General features: G+C 35.0%; 1 protein-coding gene and 1 long non-coding RNA gene across 2 annotated transcripts; one reads left to right on the forward strand and one right to left on the reverse strand.

Moving 5' to 3' along the window:
• Window positions 1–8,375: 8,375 nt before the first annotated feature.
• LOC117127256 lies at window positions 8,376–12,110 on the reverse strand. The gene is made up of 2 exons (XR_004450169.1): window positions 11,897–12,110; window positions 8,376–10,897 (listed from the first exon to the last, which is right to left on the reverse strand). It is a non-coding gene; the product is annotated as an uncharacterized LOC117127256 (long non-coding RNA).
• A 45-nt stretch (window positions 12,111–12,155) lies between these two features.
• Window positions 12,156–14,675, forward strand: LOC103835744 (putative UDP-glucuronate:xylan alpha-glucuronosyltransferase 3). Its single transcript, XM_018653846.2, has 4 exons — window positions 12,156–12,403; window positions 12,575–12,790; window positions 12,864–13,498; window positions 13,565–14,675. Exons 1-4 carry the CDS (start codon window positions 12,348–12,350, stop codon window positions 14,593–14,595), a joined length of 1,938 nt encoding a protein of 645 aa, XP_018509362.2. The 5' UTR covers window positions 12,156–12,347; the 3' UTR covers window positions 14,596–14,675.
• Window positions 14,676–14,774: the final 99 nt, after the last annotated feature.

A 14,774-nucleotide genomic window follows, 5' to 3' on the forward strand; every position in this document is an offset into this window, starting at 1 on the left:
AAATGTAAAGATAATCATGTTCTAAGAGCACTTCCAATTGAGGGTTCTAGCTCCGGAATTCTAAGAATATATATTTGTGTATATATATACTACATATGTGTATGTATTTGTGGGTTTTAAATTTTACGGATAAACCAACTTTAAGTATCTAAACATTCTCCCCGGAAAGAGACTCTACGCAGCCAACATATATGGGAGGTTGTTATGTTTCAACACAATTTCCTATAAGTTGATAGGGGAAGAAGACTTGCAAGGGGAAGTCGGTTGTCTCATAGCCAAAGGCAATTGGCTCTTAACTAGATCAGAAACAGTATGATAAGGACTCTTTGCTTTCTCCTGTTTCCTTAGGGTGTTCTCGTTATTTGAATTTATTTGATTTGTTTCTGTATATGTAGTCGTACAATGCGCGTACTGATGTACTGAATACACGTATTAATAAACCTCTTGGACTTGTCACCACAATGACTTTTACAAATGGATTGTCGGCACTAGTGTAAGCACTCGAGCTTTTAAATATCTAATACATTTCTATCATTTTATTTTTGATTGACTTTTTGATTTTGTTGGCATTAGTGTGGTCGCATTTCCTTGTGGAAAGATGAAGACGGCTTGTACACCTATAACCCTCAACCCTTCAGGTATTTGAGAACGTTTAGTGACAACCACACTGAAGAAAGACTACACATGTCATATGCTACTCTAACCAAAGTGGAACGGTCAACCTATATATCTACAATAATGGAGTAAACTAATGTTGTATTATAATCCCAATTCACGCTTTCATTGATTAGAAAACGATTATCATCCGCAAACTCTATTGAAATATCCAGTTTGCTCTGTATCCATCATACAGTCATTCACTTATCCCCAAAGAATATCATTCACAACGTCATCGTCACTGTCTACGTCCATCACAATAGGCTTCTCCTTCACATATCTCATAGACAGCAGTAGAATCCTTCAAACTAGACACCTCTTAAATCACTTTCTTGAAATCACAAAATAAGAAACAATAATGGAAAAATAATCAAGAAACAGATCACCAAATCAATAGACAAAATTCACCATGGCTCGCATTGGACTCCAAGTGTCAGAATTGTCAGTGTAGTAGAGAGTCAGTAATAATAAAAGCGCGAAATCGAGTAGAGATCGTTTCTACTTTTGTCGCGGCTCACTGTTAAATATTTTTTTTATTTTTTGGGCCGAAATAAAGGATAATGCCCATATATGTGAATTGGGTTCATATTCTTGTTAAAGTTACCCTGCTTCACAAACGGCCCAATAGTCAAGTTCAATCATTGTCATGAACCTGAGGCCACTCGATAAGTTAAGAACTTAAGATGTTACGGTGTTAGTGTGTTACCCAAGTATATGGTTCAGAGTTCCGACTGTGATTCTCCAGTGTTTCGATTTACTGACACATGTAAGATATGTTCAATACTGTGTTCTCAGCTTTTTCTTTAAATTTTTTAAGTGCAACTTGTGGCATTTTTATTTATTTAATTATTTTCATTCCTTCACTTATTCTTTTGTTGATTTTTCTTAAATTTATTAATCAAAGAGACTGCAGGAAGTCAGAACCGACTTTTTCACGTTAGGAATTTGCGTGATCTTTTCAGTTTTGAACAAAAAAAAATGTAAATGTATAATAATTTTCATACGTTCATAATAAATGGTTTCGTTTATAATTTTATTGAAAGCTGGCAAGTTCTGCGAAATATTGCTGATGCCGATACACATTTCATGCGACATCAACCAAAAGAAATCAACTTCAAGTGAACAATTAAGAAGCTTCCTCTATTATATAGGTGGAAGACTTTATTCATAACGTTATTTTAATAATGTTTCATATAGTTCCTGCATCTCATGTATCACTTTACATACTTTAAATCTGTTTTAATAGGTCTAATAAAGATAAATTTAGGTAAAAGTCCATGTAATCGAGGACAAAATCGTGTAGAGGATCATCACTTTAATTAGAAAGATATTGTTTCCGAAAACTGGTCCACATCAAGATATCTATGGTAAGATATGCTGCTCGTTTGAAATGAGATATAGTCACATCCATAGACTATTCGATTTTGGGTTTTTAACAAACAAGTATGATTCGTGGGTTTAATCTTATCCTAGTATAACTTATAGCCTTGTTGACCCTACCTACTGCTCGGTTGAGACTATGCTCTGAACTCTGGATTCACAGACCATGATGCTTTCACTCTTGTTTAACTGTATAGTTCCGCTACTATATTTTATTGTGGTGTAATTTCGGTTGAAAGTTGTAACAATAGGTACCTGACTCATTTATTCATTTAACATTAGGTACCAGAAGCTTTTGTCCAGAAGCTTGTCCAAATATGTCTAAATGTACTCTAAAGCAATTGCGTTCATACATGCACTTATAATATTCACTAAGGTCAGCGCCTCTGTTTATAAGATTTTAAAAAGTTTATTATTCTTTTTGTTTCAGTATTTTATTATCTAAAAGACTTATTTACTCAGAGTATCATCTAAAAAGCATCCGTAAATGTATAATGAAATTAAAAAAATATAGCTTAAAGAACACACACAAGTCTATGTAGATCTATGCCAGCTCCTATATATATTATTGTATTTTCATTTCAAGTCATACTTTCCATTTAATTTGTTTTATTCTGTTGAGCTTTGTTTTCTGTTTATCATATAAGATACAATAAAAATCATACATCCAAGTCGGAAAATATGTTTCGAATGTTGGTATAATAAAAGTAATCTGGTTCTTAAGTTGGCGCATGCATGTAAATTTCTTATTACTGTAATGTTTTTGTGCTATTTTGTGTGATTTATGTAAACCAGAACTATCCTAATATTAGGAAATTAAATGTAAGTTTCGCTTGCTATATTTTATTTTATTTTTCGTTCGAAGCTTCCATCGTAAGTAGGAGATCGATGTCAACTAAATCCTCTTTACAACAAATGGGTGTCTGACGAGTGTAATTTATAAACTGGAACTATCCAATTGTTAAGAAATTATGTAAGTTTCTTTTAAATGAATTAAATGCAAGTTTCGGTTCATTTTTATTTCTTTCTAAGCTTAAATCACAAGTAGGAGATGTAAATTTCCTCTTACAACAAACGGCTGGCTGACACGTTGGTGTGAACATGAGGAACTTAGAGAACAAGTTTAATTCTCACCTAGGCATCTCTTCTCATTGTTCTCTATATAAACATTTGCATGTCTAGCTTCAAAACTACAACATAAACAAAAACACACATATATCATATACATTCACAGCTAACACACAGACACATACATACATATATACACATACATCTACTTAAACAGGCTAAAAATGAGTTCCAGAAGAGAAGGTTCTAACTCTACGGCGGATAGGAAGGTGACTAAAGAAACAGCGAGTGTGATCCCCGTTGAAAGAAAGCTGGTTAAAACCATGGTCTTGAAAACCATTATCTCTGCCTTCACCCCCTCTGGTGGGGATCAGGGTTCTGAGCCTACCGGCGACGGCAACGGCAACCGTAACGGAGGCCGCGTGCATCCTAGTCGTTGATCGGTCCTTTTCTTGGGGATGACGTTGTGACCTTTCCTAGGTCTTATTTCCTTCATGCTTTTGATATACATATATAAGGTGGTGTTTTAGCTGTCTAAGTATCTTTGGTAATAATGCGTCTCTTTGTTTTTCTTAAAATTAAATGTTTGTATTGTTTCCGGTAGGGGGGTGGTGATGTTTATGATATTCTCTTTAAAAAAAAAAGACAAGTTGTGATAATTATGATCGGTTGTGACCTAGTTGTGTTAATGATAGTACTATTAAAACAGTATTCTTTTTGTCTATCGTAATCAAGTTGATAGTTTCTAATCAACTCTCTAATTTCATATGCCACCGTGCTGTCTTATTTAACTAACTAGTGCTTAGCATGAAGTCAAGATGGGAGCAGTATGAAATGCTTTTGACCAGACTTGTTTCTTTACGTGTGACCTTATGGAAGCATATGGCCCTTTGTTGTATTTTTCGTGTGTAAGACATGTATAGCTATGTGGACATAACTATTGATTTATGATAGGCATATGTACGTGTAAATGATTTTGTCGATGAAATCTTTGACGATTATATATAGGAAAAGTGAAACCAATGACAAAGCATATGTTGAATAGTTAATAGAATGGCCACTGATTAGGTCAAAGCCATGTTGTACATAATAAATGACAATTTTACCCAAACACTATTTACATATTGATGTGATGATTATAAACACAAAATGGCAAAGTGCTATCATCCATAAATTATTTATCTATATTTACCTTAATTGTTTCTCTCTTCTTCTGTTCTAAAAAATATTTTTGTCATATATATCCATCGGTGATATACTGATACCAGTTATTCAGTTAGAGTTAGGCTAATATACCAAACAGACCAAGGAGATTTTCTTATGAGTAAAATGCTTGTAAATTATGTTTTAAAACGTTACAGTTGAAGCCCCCCACAATTACAACATTTTAGTAAAATCTATTAACATGAATTACCTACATTTTCACAAATTAAATTTGTCTTTTGGCAACTCTGTAATGGTCCTGGGGCTGAGCAAAAGAAGCCAGGGAGAGGAATCAAATAGAGTATACTTCTAGCTAGGATATAGCAAAGGCAAGAAAATGAAAAATTATGGAATTATACACACAAATATAGCAAAAGCCTATGATAAAAAAAGATGATATTGTTTAGATTCACTGAACAATGATTAATCAGCTTATAGTCATGTTCACACACTTGTTTCACACAAAGTCTCATCTCATCTATTTGTTTATCCTAAGTTTTACTTTAATTGACTATTGCTTATATTGATAATATCTTTTCGTCAAAGCCAATCATCAATAGTCAACGTCAGCATCTGATGAAAATATGGTTATAAAGCTAGCCATGAATTCGTGTCTTGAAAATCAAAATGGATTCGGCAGTAGAAAGGAAAAATAACATAGTGGACTGATATGGAGCTTCGAAGAATTTGTTGTGAATCTGATTCATCTCTTCTGATCAAGGCGTTGCACACGAATGTTATGAGCATGGAAATCTACGGTATCGTGGCGGATATCAATGAACTAATTCTTGCTTTTGATTCTGTTTCCTTTCGATGGATTTCTAGAGAGAAAAATATGGAAGCTGATATGTTGACTAAGAATTGTCTAGCTGATGAACAAGTATTGTATGCTTTAAATGTTACCTAACTCTCTGAATGAGGAATGAATGTTTGTGTTTCAAAAAAAAAAACATAGTGGACTGATGTTGACTGCCAAAAAAGGCGGGAACATTTAAGAGACAATTCATAAATTATGGACTAGTATCTTTGATCCTCTTCTTGTGTAAAACTCATTCATATAGAACTATCACGACGCGTGATTAATTATGTTTTTTAAAACATACTCTGTTTTTATTGTAATGGATACCTATGTTTCTTTCTTGAAACACTATAGATCCAATGATTTTTATTCGAATATAATATGCAAACGTGCTGGCTTGAAATTAAGAAACTTGTGATAATGATGTAGGGAAAAAAGAAAGAAAAAGAAGAAAGTGGAGACTGTAAAGAGATATGTACGGACAGAAAATAATTATCCTATTGGTATCAATAAAGTAACTTCGTGAATAGAAAATGAATATTTATGGAAATTTACATGGGTTTATTTATTCTTGGTGTAAAATATTCCTAGGTACAGAACTTCTCCTATAAGTGGAACTTGGATGTGTGTTTGTCGGCTTAATGTTTTTATTATTTTAAGTATTTTATTATTCGTTTGACAAAAAAAGTATTTTATTAATAATAGTATTACTTTGGACAATGTCCGAAATAATAGCAAATTGCACTGGAGAAAACAAATATATTAATCTAGTTTTTGTTCAACAAAGGTAATATACAAATCATCGTGACAAAAAAAAAGGTAATATACAAATCTAGCATATTTGCCAACATATTTTTAGAGAAACCTATTTTACAAATAAATAAAAGCGACAAAAGTTTCTAACAATGTAAATAATTTTATTTTGTAATGAAACTATAAAGGAAATCTAACCTATACTAAAAGGGTTATATGAGCATCAGAGAGTGTGTCCACGTAGGACAATTAAATCAACCAATGAAAACAGCAAGATATGCCACCTCAGCTTAACTGCAACGGAATCGTTCTTTTTCATTATGCCATTGAAACACGAGTGTGTAATATCTCAGCAATAAATTTTCTAAAAAGTCCATTCAGTTTCCTTCGCAAGACGATACCTATTCTTTTCTCTAACGATGGAGATTGATGTTCCTTTTTTATAGGCCACAAAAAAAGCTCAAGGCCTTGCGGATTCACAATCTCCTCTCCTCCAAAGCTTACGCCGCTATGGCCTCTTCTCTTTCATATCCATCTCTTCCTCTCCGGTGAAGAAGAAACTCTTTTTTTATCTTCCATGTTCTCTGTCTGTGGATTCGCTACTCCAGTCTTACTCTACCATCAACATCTTCGCCAGCCACAATAGCCATCTCCCTGGATAAATCGGAAAAGCTATTGGTGCGCCGTCAAAGGATTGTTGGGAGTAAACGTTCAATGGTGTATCTTCCTTCACTTATCTCTGTTAACCTGATTACATAGCCTTCTAGATCTTTTTCTTTGGTTGTGATGAATTTTAGGGATTCCTTGTGAAGATCTCTGATATTAACAAGCTTTATCAGCCGGAGAATCTGCTTCTATATTTGAATACGATGTTGTTAAAGCCCGAATTTTCTTTTCTATCTGGTTGTTTTTGAATTCCCAAAATTTGATTGAGCTTTGTTTTTTTTTTTTGTCATAAGGCGAGATTACAAGTTTGGATCAGACAAGGTCATAATTGATGGGCTACAGATATTCAAAATGGTCTGATTCATTTTCTTTAAGTTCAACATCTAATGGCTCTATCTCCCCACTTCCCCTGATTTGATTGTATGTTTGTATTATCTGTAATGGAAGTGTCCATCTCTTGCCAGGGATCATGTTTACATGGTATCTTCTCATTTACACAAATAACCATTCCACAAGAAACTTTTAATCTTTCCACCGATTGCTGTAACTTTTATACAAATTGATTACTATACTGCAGGAAGCAATCGTTTGTGTAGAAGACAAGCAAATGAGTGAATTTTTCTTCCATCTAATGAGGAACCAAAGGCTTCCAAGCTCCAAAGGTACATCAAGTGTAACTATATCTATCTTCCTTTAAAGCTTTGCTTATATGAATCTTCTACCTTGAGGCTAAAGATGCATGCCTGAAGTACTCATTAGAACTTTCAGGATGGAAAATCTAATTATTTGGGGCTGTTCTTGGCTGAAATAACTTGTGCAGGATTCCTTCAGACGTGTGGTCAGCATGAGTAAGTTTAACTTAGTATTTTTTAGGATTGCAGAGCCTGGTCTTTTAATCCTCGCTCCTTTATACCTAAGTTTCTGCTCTATTAAACATAATTACATTTCCTTTTCCTAGACATCATGGGATCATAAAGAATTCAAGGTTAATATCAATGGTTTAGTTGAGACTGCACCAGTTCCTGACGAGTCTAGAATATCCACTACGGTACTCCTTGGCCCGGTAATATTGTGCGCGATCATCCTGCCATGAACAAGGTGATATGCTCTGAGGCGTTTGTTGTTCATTTTGTTATATGTGTTGTGTGTATACATTACTCCCAAACTTATCTGTTTATTTTTTTATGTTACTCCTGTGAAAAGGTCTTCCTTGGAAACAAAGGTCTTAACGATGTAGAAAACGATGAGCTGCCTAGGCTGGTTTATGTTCTCGTGAGGAGAGAGCCCAACTGACCATCATAATAAGGCTGAAGAAAATAAATTTATTGGTAAACGATTATATGCTTAATCTTTGATTGTATTATTTAAATTGAAATATAATGGTCTCTCGCAAACTTAACTGTGTTTACTACATCAACAATAACAAAGCTCTTAGAGAGAAGCAATGTGTTTCCCAAAGGATCTTTAGTCGGGAAAAAGATTTGTTTTGTTTGATTCCCTCAACAAGAACTATTATTTGCAGCACTTGAAAGTTGACCAACAGATGAAAACAAGGTTTTTCATGACTATTTTTAATCCCCCACAACAAAGAGATTTCTTACGGTAAAAATATAACATATATCAACTCTAGGGTCTCAACTACTTGTGATTACGTTGCTGACATGTGAGCAATCTTTTGATGATTGGTTTGCCTTTCCCAACAAATTTGTAAACATATATTAATATTATGTCAAACAATCCACCAAACTTTTTTATTTTTAGATAATTATTCTAAATTATATTTGACAAAATGTATTCCAAGTTATATAAGCGGCATGCACTTTTTCAGTATTGTTGATATATATCTTCTCTTTGTATTTGAGAGAATGATACTTTATATATTTTACACATAAAACTTAAATATCTATTTTTATAATTCTATGTTTTTTTACCATTCATATTCTTGCATTTTAACTTATATTTTAATTTAAAATAAAATACATTAATTAGAATTTTAAAAATTCACCGGTTAACGATGGCTGGCCGGAGGCATCTTCGTTAATTTTTAGTCTTTGTGAGTAAAGCTTTTAGCCGGTTATGTTTGTAAGTTTCAAGCCTTTCTATATGGATCCATTGTCATTTTCTGGTTGGAACAAAATCTTTTATGGCTTTAAGTTTGGTTGTAATCTTAGTGTCTGGGGATATACCTTTCCGGCGACTTTGTAACTGTATGTGTATCTTTGTTGTTCCAATGGAATATTTCAGATGTTCAATTTTTTTTTAAATCGTTTAAATAATTAAAAAATTCTGTAACATTAGTTTTAAAAATAGAGAAAAAGTAGTATTTTCCTTGATAAATATCCAATGAATTTAAATTTGAATAAATTAACGAGTCATAAGTTATTGAAAATGATACTCTAAGAACACATGATTTCACAATTTTTTTAAATATTAGTTAATAATCTTGAAACTAATTGTTACTACCATTTTATCGAGGCATGTGGGTTTGGTCGGGTCGGTTAGATCGTTATTTCGGTCGATCGAAATCTTACCGAAGTGAATCACCAAAAAATCGGTTTGGTTTGTGGTTAGTTCGGTTACGAAAAAATATCAATTTTTTTTTTGATTTTGGGATTAGTTTGGTTATTTCAGTTTGGATTTTGGTTAGTTCGGTTCGGAATTTTGATTAAAGTTTGGTATTGTTTGGTATTTTTAATTTAAAAAACAAATGAACCGATTATCGAACCGAAACCAATTTTTTTAAGTTTCTGAACTAAACCGAACTTTCTAACCGAACTAACCTAAAATCAAAATTTTCAATTCGCTTCGGCAGATTCGGTTCGAGTAATAACTGATACCTTATTTAATCTTTAAAGGCCAACATAGGAAAATTTTGATGTAGGAAAAATTGATGAAGTCTCACATTTTATCGTAATTAGGAAATGCATGTTAGTTTTACACACTTATAAAAATAAATATTTGAAAAAAAAATTATATTATTCGGTAACTAACATTGACAAAGAACATATAAAAGTTAACAACACAGATGGACTACGAAGTAATGATACTTTGTCATTTTCTTCTAAAAATGCATGAAAGTTATTATTAGAATACCTAGAAGGAAAAACATTGGGTATAGTCAACCTTTCGAAATGCAATTTAAACACATACGCTAACTTGAAGAGAAGTTCAATGAATCAAGAATTTAGAAAACACACACATCAAACTCTTGCCATGTATTTTTTTGTCACACATTCTGTAGTTTTGGTCGAATAATATATATAAATATTTATAATTTTAACAAAATCTAAAAAGTATCAAAAACTTGAATTTAATAATACACAATCCGCGCGTAGCGCGGATAGAAGACCTAGTGAAAAATAAAGAGCCAAAACAGGAAAACACAAGCAGTGGAAACTTGTAATTGCTATTTCTGTTCCAAAATATTATACTTTTACATTTTGATTTAACTTTTTTGCTTGTTAAATATTGTGTGACCAATTAAATTATGTAATCTTTTATAATTAGTTAAACATATATATTTAATGATTTTTTTTTAAAGTTAACAAACTTTCTTAATATTATTCTTAAGTTAAAACGCAACTACTTATATTTTTTTAAATAAAAAGTCCTGATTAACCAGTAAAACTAGCTGGTGATAAAAAGAACAAAAAGACCTTCATGTATTTTCCAGCAAGGGGACAATGGGGGCCATCAAAGTAGCAACCTGTCGCCACTAGTGACTTCTCAGAAGTCCAGTTTTGTAAGTATCACTGGCTCTAATTTGAATTGAACACGAAAGCATATTCAAGTATTCCTTCTAAAAGTAGCTGAAGTCTCCTTAAGATTTGTTAGGTAAATAAATTCAAGGACATCTTCATAACAAATCGAAGATATTAACATCTACAAGAGAAAATGCTTACAATATATTAGTTAAAAAGAACAAAGAAAAAAAAATTGTCGCTTAAAAAATAACAAAAATCATACGTGGATATATAGCATAATATATTCAGCTTAAAAAAAAAAATCTTGCTATCAAGCAAGTCATGAATGGCAAAATTGCCTTGATCGAATTTAACCAACAAATTTGTAGGTAGATAAATGCGAAGATAATCATGTTCTAAGTTAACTTTACTGCTACGTGTGATTGAACACTCTTAAGTCTTGCCTCTAAAAGCCGAATAAAACCCATGCATGACGTTGTGTTCCTAGGTTTATGGACTCAGATAAATGGGCCTAGGCCTCCAAAACTAATCATTTTTTTTTAAATCGGGCTTTATGTTGATCTGGATTGCTTCATCTTTTAAGTTTTCGTTTGTTTGCTGAAGATGTGTTTGCCTGCACACATGGCCGTTTATGTATATGGCTGGAATCTGGATCCTTTAACTGAACCTTTTTTTTTTTTTTTTTTTGTCAACATTTTCATTAGCTTCATGGGCTTAAAAGGAGTACAAAGATGGCACTTAAGCCCAACACGTGAATAAAAGCAAAGTAACGATACAAATAAACACGTGTAACTTCTAAGCAAAATTATTGCTACGTGGCAGAGTATTGGTGCACTCACAAGACGTGTCTGATTCCACCTCTTTGACCAAACCGCATTTGGTTTCATCGCCGGTGGAAGGTTACCGCCGGTAATGATTCTTCTTCTGAAGCCACCGCAACACCTCAAATCGCCAAGTCTTGTACTCCCAAACCTTTCGTTCTCATCCGAGACTAGTTAACCAGAGTTATCATGATTCACCGATCATTAAGAACACAGGAAGCTTGAGTCAGACTGGAGAGAGAAACTTTGATGGACCGTATCAACGCCATCTCTACTGATTCCACTCCAATAAGACTTAAGAAATCCAGCAAAACTCACCATCTTGAAGCCGGGAGGCTTTACCATAAAGCCAAAGACGGCTAGTAGATCGGCAAAGTCTGATTCCCTTTTAAAAAGAGGTCGAGTTGAGTCGGTGAATAAGATTCCCGATTAGCGAGTCAACGGGATTGGGATGAAACACAACAAAAGGTTGAAACATAGATACTAGATCAATCTCAATCGAAGAACATCAAAAACACAATCATGAGGTTTTGCTTCGATTTAGATTGAATACACAACAAAAATTCGCCACTGCGAATATTATTTATCGCCACCGCGAATATACTAGTCGCCAAAGCGAAGAGAAAAATATAATACAAAGCCAAAAAAACAAAAGATTATGGTGACCGGCGGCAAAGAGCCACCGGCCACCGGAACTTATAAAGTTGGACGGAATTTTCTTTTAGAAAGAAGTTGGAGAAAAAACTAGAGAGAGATTTAGATCAAAAAAAAAAAATTAATGTCACGCGCGGGTTTTAGTGAGTCAGGGGAAAAGTGAGCGCCGTTAACGGATCCTTTAACTGAACCTATTGACAAAATAATACTCCTCCAGTTTTTTTATATACGACGCTTTATGATTATACACATAAATTAAAAAACATTTAATTTCTAAACAAAAACATCATTAATTGTTTACCTAACCACAATTTAACTAATAATAAAATATAAACTATAATATCATTGGTCATCTAATATTAATTAGTAATAAATTTTACATAGAAAATTGAAAACGTCAAATAATTTAGAACAAAAAAAATTCCTCTAAAACGTCGTATATAAAAAAACGGAGGGAGTAATTATAAATAACACAGCTCATCTTTGACCCAAAAAAAAAAAAAAAAAAAGACACAGTGCATACGTTAACAAACGAACTCTCTAATTTTCTCGGAAAATCAAAAAGCGACTAAGAGAATCTGAAGCTATTCACTCGCCCAGCTGCTGTAGCAGCTACTTGCTCCGAGTGATCGATTCCAGAGTATGAGGCTTCCTTCTCCTAGTCCCGTCGAGCCCAGACACCGACTACCTAGTCAAACGTAAGTCTCCCCCCCCACTTTCTCTCTACTTAGACTAGATTTACACTTAGCTTAGCTAAAGCTTCGTCACTTGCTCGATTTAACGGCATCGGATCGCTATGTTAGTTCGTTGTGGCAATTTGAAATGTGAATCATCGAGATCTGATTCTTGTATCTATTGTACTTTGATAGCGATGACACAAACAGGAGGAGATCTCTGAGAAATCGAGATTCTAAAGATCTCGAGAAAGGAGGAGGATCACACACCTCCTTTCACTATAGAAACTGGACTGCCAAGTTCTCTACACTGAAACTCGTCTTGATCCTTCTCGTGCTCGTTGCTGTGTTCACTCTCTACCGTTCCCCACCTGTACACATTGCAGATCATCCATCCAATAACAACTCTAGGTAATCTCTTCTATCTCATGGAAGAAACTTGATCTCTTATTAGTGTGACTAATTAGGCTTTAAATATTTCTAGTTTTGTAACCAGATGGAGTAGTAGAGAGTCGAGTGAAATTGATCCTCGCTATCTATCTACAGCTGAGATAAACTGGGACCATGTGTCAGACGTTGTAGAGAAGTTAACTGGGAAGAGCGAGTATCAAGGAGTTGGCTTTATAAATCTCAACGGTGACGAGGTTGTTCCATGGAAGGAGCTTATACCTGACTGTGACCATGTCCCACTGCACCTGGACTATATGGCGAATAATATAACATGGGAGTCCTTATACCCTGAATGGATTGATGAAGAGGAACAGTTCGAAGTCCCCACTTGCCCTTCTCTTCCCTGGATTCAAGTTCCTGGCAAGCCTCGGATTGATCTTGTCGTCGCCAAGCTTCCGTGTAACAAAGGTGGGAAGTGGTCAAGGGATGTTGCTAGATTACACTTGCAGCTAGCAGCAGCTCGTGTGGCTGCCTCTTCTAAAGGGCTTCACGATGTGCATGTTCTTTTTGTTACTGATTGCTTTCCTGTTCCTAATCTTTTTATTGGAAAGGAGCTTGTTGCTCGTCAAGGGAACTTATGGCTGTATAAGCCTGACCTTCACCAGCTGAGGCAAAAGGTAGAGCTGCCTGTTGGCTCCTGTGAACTCACAGTTCCTCTTAAAGCTAAAGGTCAGTATCAAAATTTTATATTATCTACTTTGTATATCTGTTGCCTGAGCTATTTTTAAATTGCAGATACTTTCTACTCAGCAAGTGCAAAGAGAGAAGCGTACGCTACCATATTGCACTCTGCTAACTTTTACGTCTGTGGAGCTATAACAGCAGCGCAGAGCATTCGCATGTCTGGCTCTACACGAGACCTGGTGATACTTGTTGATGACTCGATCACTGAGCACCATAGATCTGGCCTTGCAGCCGCTGGATGGAAGATCTATCCAATTCAAAGGATTAGGAATCCGAAAGCTGAAGCAGAGGCTTATAACGAATGGAACTACAGCAAGTTTCGTCTTTGGCAATTGACTGAATACGACAAGATCATCTTCATCGATGCTGATATGCTTATCCTCAGGAACATTGACTTCCTCTTTGAGATGCCTGAGATATCCGCTACCGGAAACAACGCTACGCTCTTTAACTCCGGTGTGATGGTGGTTGAGCCATCGAACTCCACGTTCCAGCTACTCATGGATCACATCAACGAAATCGTTTCGTACAACGGAGGAGACCAAGGCTACCTCAACGAGGTATACACGTGGTGGCATCGGATCCCGAAACACATGAACTTCCTAAAGCACTTCTGGGAAGGCGACGAGCCTGAGATCAAACAGATGAAGACGCGTCTCTTTGGAACCGATCCTCCTATCCTCTACGTCCTCCACTACCTTGGTAACAAACCTTGGCTATGCTTCAGAGACTACGACTGCAACTGGAACGTGGACATTCTCCAGGAGTTCGCAAGCGATGTAGCGCACAGAACGTGGTGGAAAGTGCACGAAGCCATGCCTGAGAACTTGCAGAAGTTCTGTCTGCTGAGATCGAAACAGAAGGCGCAGCTGGAGTGGGATAGGATGCAAGCTGAGAAAGGAAACTACACGGATGGACATTGGAAGATTAAGATCAAAGATAAGAGACTAGAGACTTGTTATGAAAAGTTCTGTTATTGGGAGAGTATGCTTTGGCACTGGGGTGACAAGAACTGGACTGACAATTCCACTAACTCTTTATTGCCTCCTACATCACTTAAAGCAAATCTTTCTTCAGTGTAAGTTCTGTTATATGATTATATTGTTACCGTATAGTTTACTTCTCTGGGTATAGAAACAGGCATAGTTCCTTGATAGATGTCCAGTTCCATATCTTTGATGAACTCATTTAATGAAGTTCATGCTTTAAAACAAAGAGAGAATCCATTACACTGTCAATGACTACCTTTTAAATAGAGCTT

This window comes from Brassica rapa, chromosome A08, assembly GCF_000309985.2.
Source record: "Brassica rapa cultivar Chiifu-401-42 chromosome A08, CAAS_Brap_v3.01, whole genome shotgun sequence".
NCBI classification, from domain to species: Eukaryota; Viridiplantae; Streptophyta; class Magnoliopsida; order Brassicales; family Brassicaceae; genus Brassica; species Brassica rapa.